The 15055-nt window shown below is 37.6% G+C and overlaps 1 protein-coding gene across 1 annotated transcript in view; it reads left to right on the forward strand.

The window, feature by feature from the left end:
- The window catches only part of swap70b (switching B cell complex subunit SWAP70b), a 35317-nt gene that overhangs the window by 5782 nt on the left and 14480 nt on the right, over positions 1-15055 (forward strand). The window contains exons 3-6 of the mRNA XM_036585080.1: positions 2895-3068; positions 4737-4964; positions 13780-13926; positions 14429-14537. Of these exons, the coding sequence (XP_036440973.1) occupies positions 2895-3068; positions 4737-4964; positions 13780-13926; positions 14429-14537 (658 nt within the window). The remainder of the gene's footprint in view (positions 1-2894; positions 3069-4736; positions 4965-13779; positions 13927-14428; positions 14538-15055) is intronic.

Raw genomic sequence — 15055 nt, forward strand, 5'->3', positions numbered from 1 at the left:
CCCAAAAGGGTTCTGCTATTGTTACAATACGAGCTTGTAACAGTAGAAGAACCATTTTTGGTGCTATAGAGAACTCTTCTACAGCACATTATCCATCAATCTGCAGAACACTTTCATAATGCAAAAAACCCTTTAATCATGCAAATGGTTCTAAAACCATTTTATTTACTAAAGAACCCTTGAACCTGTATTTTTGTGACAGGACCCTTTTTGAGGCTGTAGGTTCCAAATAGAATCATATATAACTCATTTTAAATCTATCTGAAGAACAATTTCACAATGTAAAGGACAATTTAAGCATGAAATGGTTCCATATATGTAACTAGAACTATTGCCTTTAAAGAAATGTATAAAAGCTTATTACAACAAACATAAGTTGTCATAACACTTGCTGAGGTGAAATAACATCAACACTGAAAAAAAGAAAGCTACGTTTATGACTACTGACAACTGTTGGAATAGGCTTTCGTAAATGTTTGTCAGTTGCCATGAAAGGTTTATGAATGCAGCCCTTCAGTGCAGTGTCACAGAGATTTCTTTCAGTTCTAAGGTAAAACGTTTGTGAGAGATGACTGACACATTTTGTCACATTCTCTAGTTGTGAAATCTCAGTGCTTGTTGATGAGGAATGAAGTGCTCACACTGTGATTGTAATCTCTTCTGCTATAATATCAAAGTTTCCGACACTGCTTAACACTTTTAGCATGCAGTATAACTGTAGACAGAAGTGTGTAGAGTAGCCTAAAAACAAACTAAAGCAAAAGTCGTTACTTCAGTTAAACAATAACTGAAGTAGAAGTAAAAGTAATAAAAAACAACTTGAGTTGAATTCTGAAAGTGTCTGGTTCAATACAGAACTGCAGTGGGACGTCTTAGCACACCGAGCACCTGTTGGTATAGGAACTGAAGTTTGTTAGGTGCCATTCTTCTCTTTTTAGCATCATTTTGATTTAAAATAAAATGCTGATGCTGGAAAGCGTGACAGAGCAGAATGAGATTTAACTCCAAAGATTATGAACTCAGAAAAGCTAAAGTTAAAGGTAAGATTAGCTTCCTTATACATATGGATGAGTATAAAGAGAGGTTTTATCATTTAAAAACACAGAGAATTATACATCACTCAAAATTGTACTTGTGCCTATCACTGAGTAAATGGAACTAGATACTACTCACCTCAGGTTATAGAAATGTAAGTAGTATGGCATTAAACAGAGTTTGTTATCCTGTCATAAGAGGCATAGAAACAGTTTTGCATATGCAGTTACATCTTTTCATTTCTGATTTTGACCATGTTCATGTATAGAGACTGCCATTTCAACTAAATCTATGGATCCTCTCACATCAAACAACAACAACACCAAATAAATAAAAGACAGGTTTGTTTTGATTTCCCCTTGCTGTCTGAATGCAGCTTTAGATGTCATATACAGTGTTCAGAAGTAGTCTTGGGACATTCCCTGAGTACAAATTTTATCTTGTTTTTTTATTACTTTCCAAAATAAATGTATAATTTTTTCATTCATGTCCATCAGAACAGTTTTAACAACCATCACTTTTACTAACCAAAACAAAAACCGGTAATTAACTGAAAACTTAATTAAGGCAAAAATGCATATCCTTTCATTTGGATAGCAGCTTGTAGTCTTTTAGGCATGGAGTGTACGAGTTTGCACATTTGAAGCTCAGCTAGGTTTGTTGGATGCCCTGTTTTGGAGGGCCATTGTGTGACAGGTTTTGAACACATCCTGTCTCTTTCTACAACTTTAGCACATTTTCACTCTTGATTTAGGAATTTCAAGTGTATCTGTATCTTTCAGAATGTCAGTTAATTCTCTGGAGATCTCTGGTTTGAACATGTATGCATGGAAGGGGGGGGTTGGGGTTAGGTGAATATTTACTAGCTTGCTATTTTGCAGTTGGACTCAAAAAATACAGATGGTATTGAGTGATAAGTCGTAATATAGCTGAAATTATGCACTTTTGAAGCACAATTTCCACAATACATTCACAAATTAAATAATTCTAAAAATAAATGGTGATAGAAGTGTCCCAAAACTACTTTGGAGCACTGTACATGGAGAGCCAGAGGGTTCCTATTTTAATTTGTAGTTTATTGCAGTTAACTGGCAGTTAGCCTGGCAGGAATGTGTCAGGAGCTGGAATGAGCAAATGGAACAGCAGGGTGTTTGTGAGAATGTTAGCTTGGCTATTGATTGGAGTTGTTGAGGACTGGGTTTGGGAATCTGTGAACTAAGCAAACAAACTTGTGTCAACAGCTTTAGCGTTAAAACCTCCTCTGATTACTCAAGTTAGGTCTCAGCTTAATTCTTAATTCTTGTCAGCAGTAACTGCAATGGTAGCACAGCTGAGCTGTTGCATGTATGAGCTGATGGTGGGGAAATAGTCATGACTACTTCAGCATTTTTATTATAATGCTGACTTTAGGTCTGGCTGTGATGTGTTTCTAAGTGCCTTCGAGTTAGATTAATTCTGAGGAGCCAGTGTTTTGTGAATATGAATAAGCCTCTTAACTATAAATGTTTGTTAGCTGTCAGTATTGATGGAGTGGACTGTTTGAATGTAGTGCAGGACGATTGAGAGAACATTTGCCTGGCTGTAATGCTGAGCTGTTTCCCAGTAGAGGGTTTAGTCAGTTAGGCCCCCATTATCAGCGACTTTGGTTGAAGCGTTCCAGAGGTATCCCTGGGAACGCCAGTTCAGTGCTAGAAGAAAGCATGCAGCAGTGTTTGTACCAGCCCCTCCTTTCTGTTCCATGTGACAGATATTTGGGAAATTGAGTTAATTTTGATTTACGAATCTTTCAGAATCAAAGAGAACCAGATGTTAGCGTGTTAAGCTAATGAATCACTGCCTGTGTTTTTTTGCTTCCGCAGGTCCAGGACAACTTTGATCGAGTGGACTTCAACAGGATGTGCTGGACTCTGTGTGCCAGAAAAAACCTCAACAGAAACCACCTGCTCATTTCTGATGAAGATGCCTTTAAGATCTGGTGCATTTTCAACTTCCTGTCGGAGGACCGGTATCCCTTGATCATCGTTACAGAAGAGGTCAGACGTGTTCCATCATAGATTGTTACATGATGGATTAAAATAGTTTCCAACACAGCAGCTGTTTAGCAGATTTAAACTCCACTGCATTTACAAATAAGAGCAGTCATTGACATCCTAACAGTATCCATTAAATTCAATAACCATTTTTTCTTGCATGTATTTATAGCTAATCAAATATGAGTCAAATATTTCAGGATGTAACAATGCAACATATTGTACTGTCTTGAATTGCATCACAGCTTACTGTTGCATCATAACTAGCATTTTAGCTTTTGGCTAGTGTGTTAGCTTTTATAATGCTAAGATCCCTAATAAACTGAAAATGGAAAATTAACATATTAACATAAGGCACATTTTCAGGCACTCCTTATTTTTCTTGCATTGCGAATTATGATCTCCATCACTCCAGGCCTATTTTTTCATACAAATTCTTGTCCATAGGTTAAGTGAATTGTTAACATAAATTATTGCTGTTGGGACAAAACCTTGTCCAAAAAACTTTACAGGAGAAGGAAATAACATCATTAACCTTGAATGGAGGTTAATGGAACAAGATCTTATTCTAAATCATTTTGGACTATTTCTTTTCATAATGACACAATTTTGACACACTGTAAAGGGTAACTGCCATTTAACAGATGTGAAAAATGGAAAAAAGGGTTTTGATCCAGCAGTGACGATATTCAGGGTGTAGCACCAAAATTTGGGCTCTCCAAAGAAAATAAATGAAAGGAAAAAAATGTATTTATTAAATGTAGTTGTATTTTTTTATGAGGTTGGTTGGTATACATTCAAGGGTTAAACAGCTGACAATAAGAAAAATGTGCTTTGAATAATCAATCTTATAAAGTTGATCTATGTTTAAAGCAGTCAATGAAATTAGAGGGAAATTCAAAGGAAAAAAACTAAAAAAAGATATAATTGCTGTAATTTTTCCTTGAAACTGCTCGAAAAGTGCAAAAAAGTGGTTGGAACATTTATTAGCTATGTACACTGGTGAGCTCACCTTCTCTCATGTCTTCAGTTGCATCAGAAAAGGAAGAGGTGCCTACTCTTTCTCCTCACTGACTGCCTCTGGAAAGAACAGTGTGTTTTTTTTGGTTATGATCACAGAAACATGTCTGTTTAGATAAACTCTCATGTGAATTGTAGTAACTACATGGGTCTCTTGCTTATTAACTAAATATGCTTCATACTGTTGTATTGCTCAATGGTTCTGTCAAACAAGGAACTACTCAGCTTCCTGTAACACATACCAGAGAATACTGTGTGGCTGTCCAATGTGTTGCCATTACTTCAGTCAGGGAACAATGTATTCTGAAAGACTTGTAACTGTGTTATGTGAATGCATCTCTTCCAGATTGTATCTACAGTATTGACAGTTAATAGAATTAGTTGAAAGGTCAATTTATTGATATCTCACATATCAAAGAAATATTAAAAAGCATTACTTCTTTTTAGCCAAAAAATCTTTGATAATAATATTTTTTTAAATTAATAGAAGTAATGCAACACGCAATATAACAAGTAACATAAAAGCTGTATCAAATATTGCAAAGTATGGCAGCGTATGATAAGAAATGATGATAGATTAAAGAATGTTTTGCAATAGCTTCCAACACAACAGTGCTGTCTCGTGTTTAATCTTCATCCTTTGTCTTTCAGATTGAATACTTCTTGCGCAAGCTGACAGAAGCGATGGGAGGCAGCTGGATCGAGGAGAAGTTTGAGGACTACAAAGGGCAGCTGAGCAGCAAACAGCAGTGCCTGACTGTGTGGGAGCTGATCGAGCTGGTGGGCATGGGCCACTTCAGCAAGGGCATGGACCGCCAGACCCTCTCCATGGGCATCAACGAGGTCTTCCAGGAGCTCATTCTGGATGTGCTCAAACAGGTCTCAACAGCTCATGTACTTCACTCTGAGGCAGCATGTAGTTGCGCATTACAGGTTTTATTGGTGAAACTGCTAGATTTTGTTGAAACCCTATCTTACATACCGTATTGTCAGCAATACAGTCGTAGACTTTGGTGGTCCCTTTAATTCATTAACATCTGCCACAAGAGTAGCTAGGATGTGTGTTTGCCCATGATGAACGTAACAAAAGCACATTCAGAATGGAATTCATGGCTAATAATTGATTAGTTTCATTAGAGAAACAATAAAAGGTGACCTATTCACATGTTTGCTTAAAATGGTAATTTGACACAAAAAAAAATTAATAAATATATTAGAGGGGATCGGTAGATTAAAAGGCAGTAATGCATGCTTGCATTATATGATTAACCAAAGGAGTTTTTCCAAAACATTCTGTTGATGTGCAGTTTTGTAGGATCTTAATGTAAGTGCCCTTTTTTGCACTTCAGTCACTGTGAGGCTGGGCCACACATTACAGCTTCACTCACCACTGGGTTTGTGTGGTGCTACATCATCAGCACATGTGCATTGCAGTTGAGCGCAAATTTAAAAAACATCCATTAGACACAGAAAAACGGTCATGTATGTCCCTGAAGTATAGGTGTCAACCCATTCAGTGTGCCTTCATACACGTACACACATGAGAAACAAGCCACTTGGGTATGAGAGAGACTGTTTCACTATTTAACGTTATAAACAGATGATAAATGATTTTATCCTAAATTATGTTATACATGGGCCCTTTCTGGGATGTGCATTGGGCTTTACTTAAGCGAGAGGTGGGTTTCTAAACCCAGCTTACCTGGGTACAGTATGATCATAATGCTTTGTTTTGCATACATTCATTTTCACCAGTGCAGAATCCCTTAAACAGAACATAAAGCAAAAACATTCAGGCTGCAGTCAAATTGTTTATTGTGCATCACAATTAAAAACATTTTCAAAGTAGAAGAATTATTAATGCACAAAAGAAACTGAAATGTTTTGGACCATTGTAGATGAACCACATAAATGATTAGTGAATACACAAGTTAAAACAAGCAGTATTTTTACAGAAAAATTAGAAGTGAGGGCTTAAAGTAATACAGTTTATAATGATAACAACATGTTTTTTGTTAATTACATAACATATAGTAATATACAACAAGTAACATAAGTTTGATATTCAAAGATACAATTAAAATACTAGTTACGCAGTGACAGTTATTCAGTGACCTTAGTACTAATAATAATAATCAAAACCTGTTACTTCCTCATGCCTAAGAAAAGAGGAAATGTTATTCAGCTTTATATTTATCATTTACTTCTTTAATTGATTTCCAGATAAGAGATTTTTTTTCTTTTTTTTTTTAGCAGTTTTTAAGTTTTTATGTCAAACTCCACAACAACCCCCTTTACCTGACAGTCAGAAATAACACCACAGTCAGCATTTCCAACAGTTCCCTCAACAAACTGAATGTGCTCGGTTACTTTGCAAGTTGGTCACTGCAGTCACAGAACTCCAGTAATAGCTACCTTGTCTGGAATAGATGGGCTTTAACTTAGTGAACTGAATAATAAGGCAAGAAATCCACAACTGCACACTCTGTAAACAACAGTATTGCTTTTGTTCTAATAAACATTCAGAAACACAGACTCAAAATTAAGCCACTTGCAGGTCAAACTAATGTAAAGCAAAAAGAACGCTCATATGATCCAGGTTAACCTCAGGTTAACAACCGCAGCACCTATTTTTAACTGTTTTCTTTTAGTTCCACTGACTCACACAGAAAAGTGGTGTGTGTGTGCTGATAAGTGGACATGCCACTGCTGTCACCAGTCTTATACTTGAAATACAAAAAAGAAATGCGTCCTTAGTTTCAGAGAAACTAAAAGGGTATATCCTTCAAAAACCTTTCCATCACCCACAATCCATCACGTGCACCTCAAAAACAGCTATGAATAGCACAATGCTGCAGCACAAGAGTACATGTCAATGTACTGTTTTTAAAGTAAGAATTTGCTGTGAGTACGCCATAGTGTGTCGGTACAGTCTACTAAGGCCGCCTCAAATGTGTGTGCCTGAGCCCTGACTGAGCACTGCTAGCAAGATCTCTTCTACCTTGACTGCAGTCTTCATTGATAAGCTCTTTACAATGACTCATTTTGAATTATTTACCTGATTTAACACATCTATTAAAGCCCCTGTCTACTCATTTTCATGATTTTCTTCTATTAGTGTTTGCAAAACCTGGAAGAACTGTCACACGGCCATATTGTTGACATTCCGTCAGCATAATGTGTATGAACAGTCCGTGCCAGCTGTGGCTTCCAAATCGCGAGATCAAGAAAGAGTCAGTTTGATCGGACGTGTTGATCTGCACTAAATCGATGTTATTTTTGAGTCCTGATTAAATGTTATTTCCCATCTATAATTGTATATAAATACAGTATCAGCCTACATACTGCAGTATAAATGCATACATGATGCTAGAATTCTAGTCTGTTATTTAGTCTGTGGAAGGGACAGCTATTCTTTTTTATTTGTACTATTACTAGCGTGACACCATCAAATGGTGTTGTGATTGCAGGAGTGAGTAATAGCTACGTATCTATGTTGGGGTTAATCAGTGTTAGCTTAAGTTGCTTGAGCGCTGCTAATGTTCTGCTGTTAACTGCATTCAATGTCTAACTAAGGCATAAGATCTAAGTGAGACATAAATATTTAGATAGCATAAGTCTATATGCATTATAGAATTCATCCTTCACTTAACATAATGATGAGAGCAAACTTGGTGGGAAGATTGAAAGTTTTTCCTGTTTATTCTCACTATGCAAAGATTTCTCCTGGCTCAGCTCTTCAGCTTCTTTCCCCTCACAGCGCTTGGTAGCTGGGACGTATTGCGTTTGATTTTCGTTATTCTGTTATTACAACAACCGTGAACCACACAGCACACCATGGCTATATTTTATCTGTCAGGATGCTTTATTAAGTAACAGTGTACAAATCGTGGCTCTTAAGCTCCACTGTTGTTGCCGTCATCGCCGCGCTGGCTGGTGGTATGTCAACAATATGGCGGCGGGCAAAAAAAGTGATGTCAATTGATTCATATCCATAGTTTGGATGGATGTTTTTTCTTTGAGCTTGCAGTGAAAGAATGCTGTTGGTCTTTTCTGTTGAGAGATTTTTAAATGTTGCCGCCTTCTGTTCAGATTGACTTGGGCGGGACTAAATTTGGCGTAGGTGATGTCAGATCTGCCAAAGTACCAATCAGAGTTAGCTACTCGTGTTTTCCTCATATAAAGTGACTGCTCTCCCACTGCTCTGAGTCCCAACTAAAACTCCCAGCAAGTAGAGCATTTTACAGTGCTTGTTACGAAGGTTTATTACACCGTTCTTGGTAGCGTAGCTAGACACTGCTAATGTTCTGCAGGATCCTACTATAAGTAATTAACTTACGAGAACTTAACTGTACCTTAACTGTATAAATAAAATAGTACGTTAACCACCTCATTAACATCAAGGCTCACAGTGTTTAACCACAATTGTACTTTACAGGTGTGGTGCACAGTAAGGCACATGAGAAATTTTTGTGCCGACTCACAATGGAAGCTTGCGTGACCTCAATTTGTGGAGCACGGCCCTGCAGTCAGATAGCTACCTATAGATGATAGATATACGTTAGAGCTGCTGAGCATTCAAACATCAGACACGATATGTCCATGATCTACCCTGTCATAAGACAGCTTGAGTTCTCAAACAATAGCTGTAAAATGTAATTGGGTCTCTAAAATGACCATTAGACAGCTTATTCTCTGTATTGAATTTTTTGTTCATCACTCAAAGGCCAGTAGAGAAGAATGAAGTGGTCTGTTTTTCTACAAGGGGGGCTTTTGAATGTGTACACAAACTTATAGGGCTGAACCACCATCTCTGCTCACCAGTGTCACTGGAACTGGATTGTTTACGTTGCCTGGGAGATGTTACTGTCAATCATTTCGCTTGTTGATACACAAACACAGTTCTGAGCAGGCAATAGCTTGGACAGTTTATCTACTATTAAACAGCATTCATTTATACAGTGGTGTGAAAAAGTGTTTGCCCCCTTCCTGATTTCTTATTCTTTTGCATGTTTGTCACACTCAAATGTTTCAGATCACCAAACAAATTTAAATATTAGACAAAGATAACACAAGTAAACACAAAATGCAGTTTATAAATGAAGATCTTTATTTTTAAGGGAAAAAGAAATCCAAACCTACAGGGCCCTGTGTGAAAAAGTGATTGCCTTTTTTTATCTTTTTATAAAGATGTGATAAAAAATTTGGTTTATCACATCTTTGGAAAGCTGAGTTCAATTTCCATAGCCACACCCAGGCCTGACTACTGCCACACCTGTTCTCAATCAAGAAGTAACTTAAAAAGGACCTGCCTGACAAAGTGAAGTAGACCAAAAGATCCTCAAAAGCTAGACATCATGCTGCGATCCAAAGAAATTCAGGAACCAGTGAAAAACAAAGTAATTGAGATCTATCAGTCTGGAAAAAGGTTATAAAACCATTTCTAAAGCTTTGGGGCTCCAGCGAACCACAGTGAGAGCCATTATCCACAAATGGCGAAAACACGGAACAGTGGTGAACCTTCCCAGGAGTGGCCGGCCGACGAAAATTACCCCAAGAGCGCAGCGACGACTCATCCAAGAGGTCACAAAAGACCCCACAACAACATCCAAAGAACTGCAGGCCTCACTTGCCTCAGCTAAGGTCAGTGTTCATGACTCCACCATAAGAAAGAGACTGGGCAAAAATGGCCTGCATGGCAGAGTTCCAAGATGAAAACCACTGCTGAGCAAAAAGAACATAAAGGCTCGTCTCAGTTTTGCCAGAAAACATCTTGATGATCCTCAAGACTTTTGGGAGAATACTCTGTGGACTGATGAGACAAAAGGAGAACTTTTTAGAAGGTGTATGTCCCATTACATCTGGCATAGCAGTAACACAGCATTTCAGAAAAGGAACATCATACCTACAGTAAAATATGGTGGTGGCAGTGTGATGGTCTGGGACGGTTTTGCTGCTTCAGGACCTGGGAGACTTAATGTGGTAAATGGAACCATGAATTCTGCTGTCTACCAAAAAATGCTGAAGGAGAATGTCCGACCATCTGTTTGTGACCTCAAGCTGAAGCAGACTTGGGTTCTGTGGCAGGACAATGATCCAAAACACACCAGCAAGTCCATCTCTGAATGGCTTAAGAAAAACAAAATTAAGACTTTGGAGTGGCCTAGTCAAAGTCCTGACCTGAATCTGATTGAGATGCTGTGGCATGATCTTAAAAAGGCGGTTCATGCTCAGAAACCCTCCAATGTGGCTGAATTACAACAATTCTGCAAAGATGAGTGGGCCGAAATTCCTCCACAGCGCTGTAAAAGACTCATTGCCAGTTATCGCAAACGCTTGATTGCAGTTGTTGCTGCTAAGGGTGGCCCAACCAGTTATTAGGTTTAGGGGGCAATCGCTTTTTCACACAGGGCCCTGTAGGTTTGGATTTCTTTTTCCCTTAATAATAAAGACCTTCATTTATAAACTGCATTTTGTGTTTACTTGTGTTATCTTTGTCTAATATTTAAATTTGTTTGGTGATCTGAAACATTTGAGTGTGGCAAACATGCAAAAGAATAAGAAATCAGGAAGGGGGCAAACACTTTTTCACACCACTGTATATATTTCTTGAATATAACATTGGTAAATGTGGCATACCTGTACTATTAAATAAACAAATATTAAAACATTTTAAACCTTTTGACAGGGGGTTTAGGTTCAGCAGGAGAACTACCAGGAGCAAAAACAAATTAAGTTAGTTGGACACTGCTGCTGCAGACAGTTAGCCAAATTGTTTTGTTTTGTGTTAATAAACATATTACTGTCTGTTATCTCCTGAAAAACATATCATGTTTATAACATTTCATGTTTATTTTTTACAAAGTTAGTGTGGCCTGTACTGTAAGTCTACTTCTGTCTATTATATAATCACTTCACTAAAATCACTTCAGTTTAATCCAACTAAAACTGTTCTTTTTGCTAATGTTGAATGTTTTCTGATGCAACTTAGTGCTGCATAAAAAAGGAAAAAGGGAAACAACTCATTTAGTGATTGGAAAAAACATACAAACTGTAAATACCTGAAATTAGCCACAGTTCCTCATGTTCACAAAAAGAGTCCTTATGTAGCGCATAACAATAACGTCTTGGTTAGCATAAAATATTCATTTGTTGTGCTGTATGATTAACACGCATTGTCACACTGGCTGTGTAGTGGCTGTGTACTGTCTGCTATGTGACTGTGACATTTGTGAGTTTGTAGCAGCCAGAATGAATTCATGTTTCTGAAAATGCAGGTGGCATCAATGGAGCTCACTGATGGCAGTGTTGTTTTCTGTTTTGGGTTTGAATCAGTATGCATAGGGGAGGGGCTGGGAGAAGGGAAGGGCGGGGGGGGAAGGAGACTATTGCCAAGGCCAGATGTGCTACCACAGACAGAGAATACTGAACAGGAAAGCGGTCACTGAGCATGAAATTAATTCCATGCCCTTTACCAGCTATAAATGACTGTCACTTTCACATAGGAAGCCATGAATAATTCTGTACTCTATTTTTACATGTACACATGTGGCTCCCTCACTTAACGAACATTGTCCAACATGCACCCTCACAGGGAAATTCCATTGATGTTTAAAATTAATTACAATTATTTATACAATACAATTACAAAATACAATTTTTAATTTTATTCAGTTGTTGAGGTGTAAGATTGTTTTGATGTGAAATGGTGCATTGTAGAGGAAGTTAAAGTAGTGGTGTTGATAGGAACCAGGTATCACAATGTCTGCACATGTTTGTGTGTGTGTGTGTGTGTGTGTGTGTGTTTACATATACAAACACAGACATTGTTGACTTATTTTGACTTATAAAATAAAAGTTGGGACAAATGCAGTAAAAACAAGTATCTGTAATCTGGTAATTCTGTTAAACCGTTATGCACAAAAGTACAAAGAAAAAAATCTCCAGTGTTTTCACTGACCAACTTAATTGTGTTTTGTAATAAGCAAATTTAGAATTTGATGCCTGCAAAATGCTCAAACAAGTTGGGACACAGCAGGGGCATGTTTAGCACTGTATTACATCACTTTTCCTTTTAATTACATTTTTTAATCATTTGGAAACTGACAGCTTGTTGCAGTTTTGCAAGTGGTATTTTTGACAACAGTTTGTGGTCGTCGTTGTCTGATTCTCCTCTTCATGATCCGCCATACATTTTCATCAAGAGACAGATCTGGACTGCAGGCAGGCCAGTCAAGCACACGCACTCTATGTCTATGAAGCCATGCTGCTGTAGCACATGCAGAATGAGGCCTGGCCTTGTCTTGCCGAAATAACTGTGTACTTCCCTTAAAAATATGTGTCTTGATGGAAACATATGTCTCTCTAAATTCCCAATATTCAGTGGTATTTTCACACATTGCAAGTGGCGCCTGCTGTGGTTACTGATGCACTGGTGCTTTCTGAACGTATGAGTTGACTTGCGGTGTTTCTGTGTAGAATTAATGTGTGGCTTTCTTACATAATAGAGTGTCAAGTTAGATTTCTTGATGCAGCAGCAGACTGTGTTAAGTGACAGCGCTTTTCCGAAGTACTCCTGAGCCCATGTGGCTATATTTAACACAGTAACATGACAGTTTCTCATGCAGTGCCGTCTGAGTTTCCAGCCTTGCTCTACACAGACTAAGATGTCTCTGGATTTCCTGAATCTTTTCACAGTATTATGTACAATAGATGGTGAAAGACCTAAATTCTTTGCAGTCTTGCACTGAGAAATGTTCTGTTTGAACTGGTTGATAATTCTCTCTGAAGTTTGGCACAAAGTGGTGAGCCATGACCCATCTTTGATGGCAAAGACTGAGCCTTTGGTTGATTCTTCTTTCATATTCACCTGCTTATTGTGGAATGTTTCAAAATGGTGTAACTTGAATGTTCTATAAACTTTGCACTCTTATTTTGCCCCATCCCAACTTTTTTGAGTGTGTTACTGGCATCAAATTCAAATTTTGTTTTACAAAATACAATGTTGGTCAGCCAAAACATTAAAAGTCATTTTTTTGTACTTTTGTAATGTAATGTTGATTATGGTATAATAGTGTTAAACTGGAAAAATAAGTTTTCTATGGACACTATTTTGCCTTAGAATATGCTGCATGTATCTGTTTACTGAGGAAAGATTTAAAAAGATGAAAAACTAGGTCTCAGGCATCGGACCACATACTGTGTAATGTGCTTTGTTAGGCATTAAATACTCTGGATGTGGCACCACTATTGTGAACTATTCTGACTTGTAAAGTTTCTCTAGGACGGAGCATTTCACATCAAACCACTCTGAATGACTTTGTGTACAGCTTTACAGTTACATTTTGAAAAATCATGTTTAGTTCTCTTTTACTACACGACAGTGTCATTCTTTGAACTGTCATTTGCACAGATAATCAACTCAGGACTGCTCTCTCTGTGCAGTTCACATTCTTATACAAAACTCTGTGTCATGCTGTCTTGTTTTGCATGTTTTTTTGTATTGTGTTGTATTTATTGTTGGGCCTTGAGACAAGGGCTGTTGTATTGATTGTGTTTAATTGTGCTATATGTAGTGTTTGTCTTTCTGACTTTACTTTGTAGTGATGTAGCATGAGGTCATGGTGGAACGCTGTTTTGTTCCACTGCATATTTGATTGAGATGACAAAGTTCTTTTTCATCTCGATTTTACAGGGTTATATGATGAAAAAAGGCCACAAACGGAAGAACTGGACCGAGCGGTGGTTTCTGCTCCGGCCCAGTTCCATCTCATACTATGTGAGTGAAGACCTGGCTGAGAAAAAAGGAGATATACTGCTGGACGGGAACTGCTGCGTTGAGGCAAGGCATACATTTCTAAAAATCAGTCTCTGTTACCTCATATAGTTGTCTTGAAATTGGGTTATGAATCAAATTTGAATAGCCCTTTGTAGACATTTGCAGATGTAGATCATAGCTTTGTTTAGATTGGTAGATAGTTTATATATGTTTACCTAATATTCTACTAACTACTTACCCTTAACTTGAGAATGAATATAGCAGTTACTTAAACCTTACCAGTAAATCTAAGCCTACTTCAGACCCAAAATCTTAGCTAACCTAAGCCCTATTTAAAGCGCATCTCCCTTTTTATTGTTTAACTGAATGTTTAACTAGTTTGCTAGGTTTTAACAGTTGGCAAGTAGATGATTTATAAAGATGGTTTCGGCCAACAAGCGTATGGGTGGAGTAACGTATTACAGTATTTTCAGATGTTCCTGTATGACACCATTCTTATTATTTAATCATTATCCTTCCTTTTCCTGCATGATGCTGGGCTGACGAACACCCCTTCCTTCTGCAGTCATTACCAGATAAGGAGGGAAAGAAATGTCTTTTCTTTGTCAAATGTTCGGACAAAAGTTTCGAGATCAGTGCCTCTGATAAAAAGAAGAAACAGGAATGGATTCAAGGTAGGAAAGGACCTCGTGATTCACTTCAATGATATGTACAGGGTTTCTTTGTATTTTCTGGCGATATTGTTACATTAACATCTAGGGATGTGAGAAAGGCTTGTCACAACTCAAATACAGTTACTGCATTTTAACCCTTAAATGCCTGGGTCTTCTCTCCAACCATATGTACATACTTTGGGCTGTTACATGGACTGGGGAGTATGGGTGCTTAGTGCACTGCAGCACCCCCAGATTTTACAACTGTTTAACTGCAGTTGTGAAAATAAATAATCAAGTAAAAGAACTGAATTTTAAATGAAGTGTAGTAAAGACCTGTGTGTACTTGTTTTATAATGGAGTTTGTGTTCTTGTGTTATTTTATATTGTTTTTAAATTTAAAAAATTAATGTAACATAATAACATCCCATGTTTTGAACACGAGTGTTTTTAAGCCTTCTATGTCCCGCTCAGTGTGCGTCAGAGTATTGAGTTAGCTTGACTATGGGCATGACAGTCTTTTTCTGGAGAACATATCA

This window comes from Colossoma macropomum, unplaced genomic scaffold (assembly GCF_904425465.1).
Source record: "Colossoma macropomum unplaced genomic scaffold, Colossoma_macropomum, whole genome shotgun sequence".
Lineage (NCBI taxonomy): Eukaryota > Metazoa > Chordata > Actinopteri > Characiformes > Serrasalmidae > Colossoma > Colossoma macropomum.